Raw genomic sequence first — 911 nt, 5'->3', positions numbered from 1 at the left:
GTCTCCTTCAGCTGCAGGTGCTTCCCCGCCTTGCTGGCCAGGTCCATCCACTTCCCCTTGAACCACTTGATGGTGGGCTTCCGCAGCAGGTCCTCCGCCTTGACCTTGGCCACAAACGTGATGTTTTCACCTGCAGGAAGCGCGGGGGCTCAGCGAGGGTCAAAGCGCAGCTGTGGGCCGGGGGCGGGGAGGGTTCAGCCGGTGCAGATCCGAGGGCCAAACCCAGAGAGTGCGCGGTGTGGCAGGGCCTCGCGTGTCCCTTCCGTGGCACCAGGGCCCGCAGGGACCCGGCCGAGTGCAGATGGGCCGTGCGCAGGCTGATTGGATCCCAGCACCGAGACCCTGGCCCGGCGCAGCCCGGCAGTGCAGAGTCTCCCGGGCGCACAGCGTCCCCTCAGTGTCACACACCGTGTCCCTCTCCGCGTAGGACCAGGAAGGAGCCACGCTGAACGTACTGCGAGAGTGCTCGTCGGTGAGTGTGCAAGCTCCGGTCATAATATATTCCTTACAACGTTTGGTGCCAGGCGTGTTCGCACACCTGTGACCTCAGCACTTGGGGAGGCTGAGGCAGGAGGATCGCCATGAGTTCGAGGCCAGCCTGGGCTACAAAGCGAGACCCTGTCTCAAATAACACAAGACTTAAAAAAGCAAAATATGGTTGACTTTATGACGTCAGTCTCCCGGACAGAAAAAGCGAGTCAGAAGATTGCATGCCAGGTAGGTGCTCACCAACTTTCACTGATCCCGTCTGAGGCTTCTCCACGAACAGGGTGGACAGCTGCGAGTCGGCGTTCTGCTTGTCCTGCTCCTCCCCGCCGCCACCAGGTGATTCGCCGATGGACCACTCTGTGGGCAGAGGGGCAGAGCGTCCCTCGGGCGGGCTCCTCCCGGGCCGCCCCACCTGCCTGCGT

The 911-nt window shown here is 62.7% G+C and overlaps 1 protein-coding gene across 1 annotated transcript in view; it reads right to left on the bottom strand.

Moving 5' to 3' along the window:
• Mybpc1 (myosin binding protein C1) overlaps positions 1–911 on the bottom strand; it is a 62,820-nt gene that overhangs the window by 37,936 nt on the left and 23,973 nt on the right. The window contains exons 9-10 of the mRNA XM_033763502.1: positions 730–846; positions 1–130 (exon numbers count right to left, since the gene is read on the bottom strand). The exon at positions 1–130 is cut by the window's left edge and continues 8 nt beyond it. Of these exons, the coding sequence (XP_033619393.1) occupies positions 1–130; positions 730–846 (247 nt within the window). The remainder of the gene's footprint in view (positions 131–729; positions 847–911) is intronic.

The sequence above is a fragment of the Fukomys damarensis genome, unplaced genomic scaffold, assembly GCF_012274545.1.
Source record: "Fukomys damarensis isolate Sample0158 unplaced genomic scaffold, DMR_v1.0_HiC HiC_scaffold_15, whole genome shotgun sequence".
Taxonomy (NCBI): Eukaryota; Metazoa; Chordata; class Mammalia; order Rodentia; family Bathyergidae; genus Fukomys; species Fukomys damarensis.
This window is presented reverse-complemented; position numbering and strand designations above follow the sequence as displayed.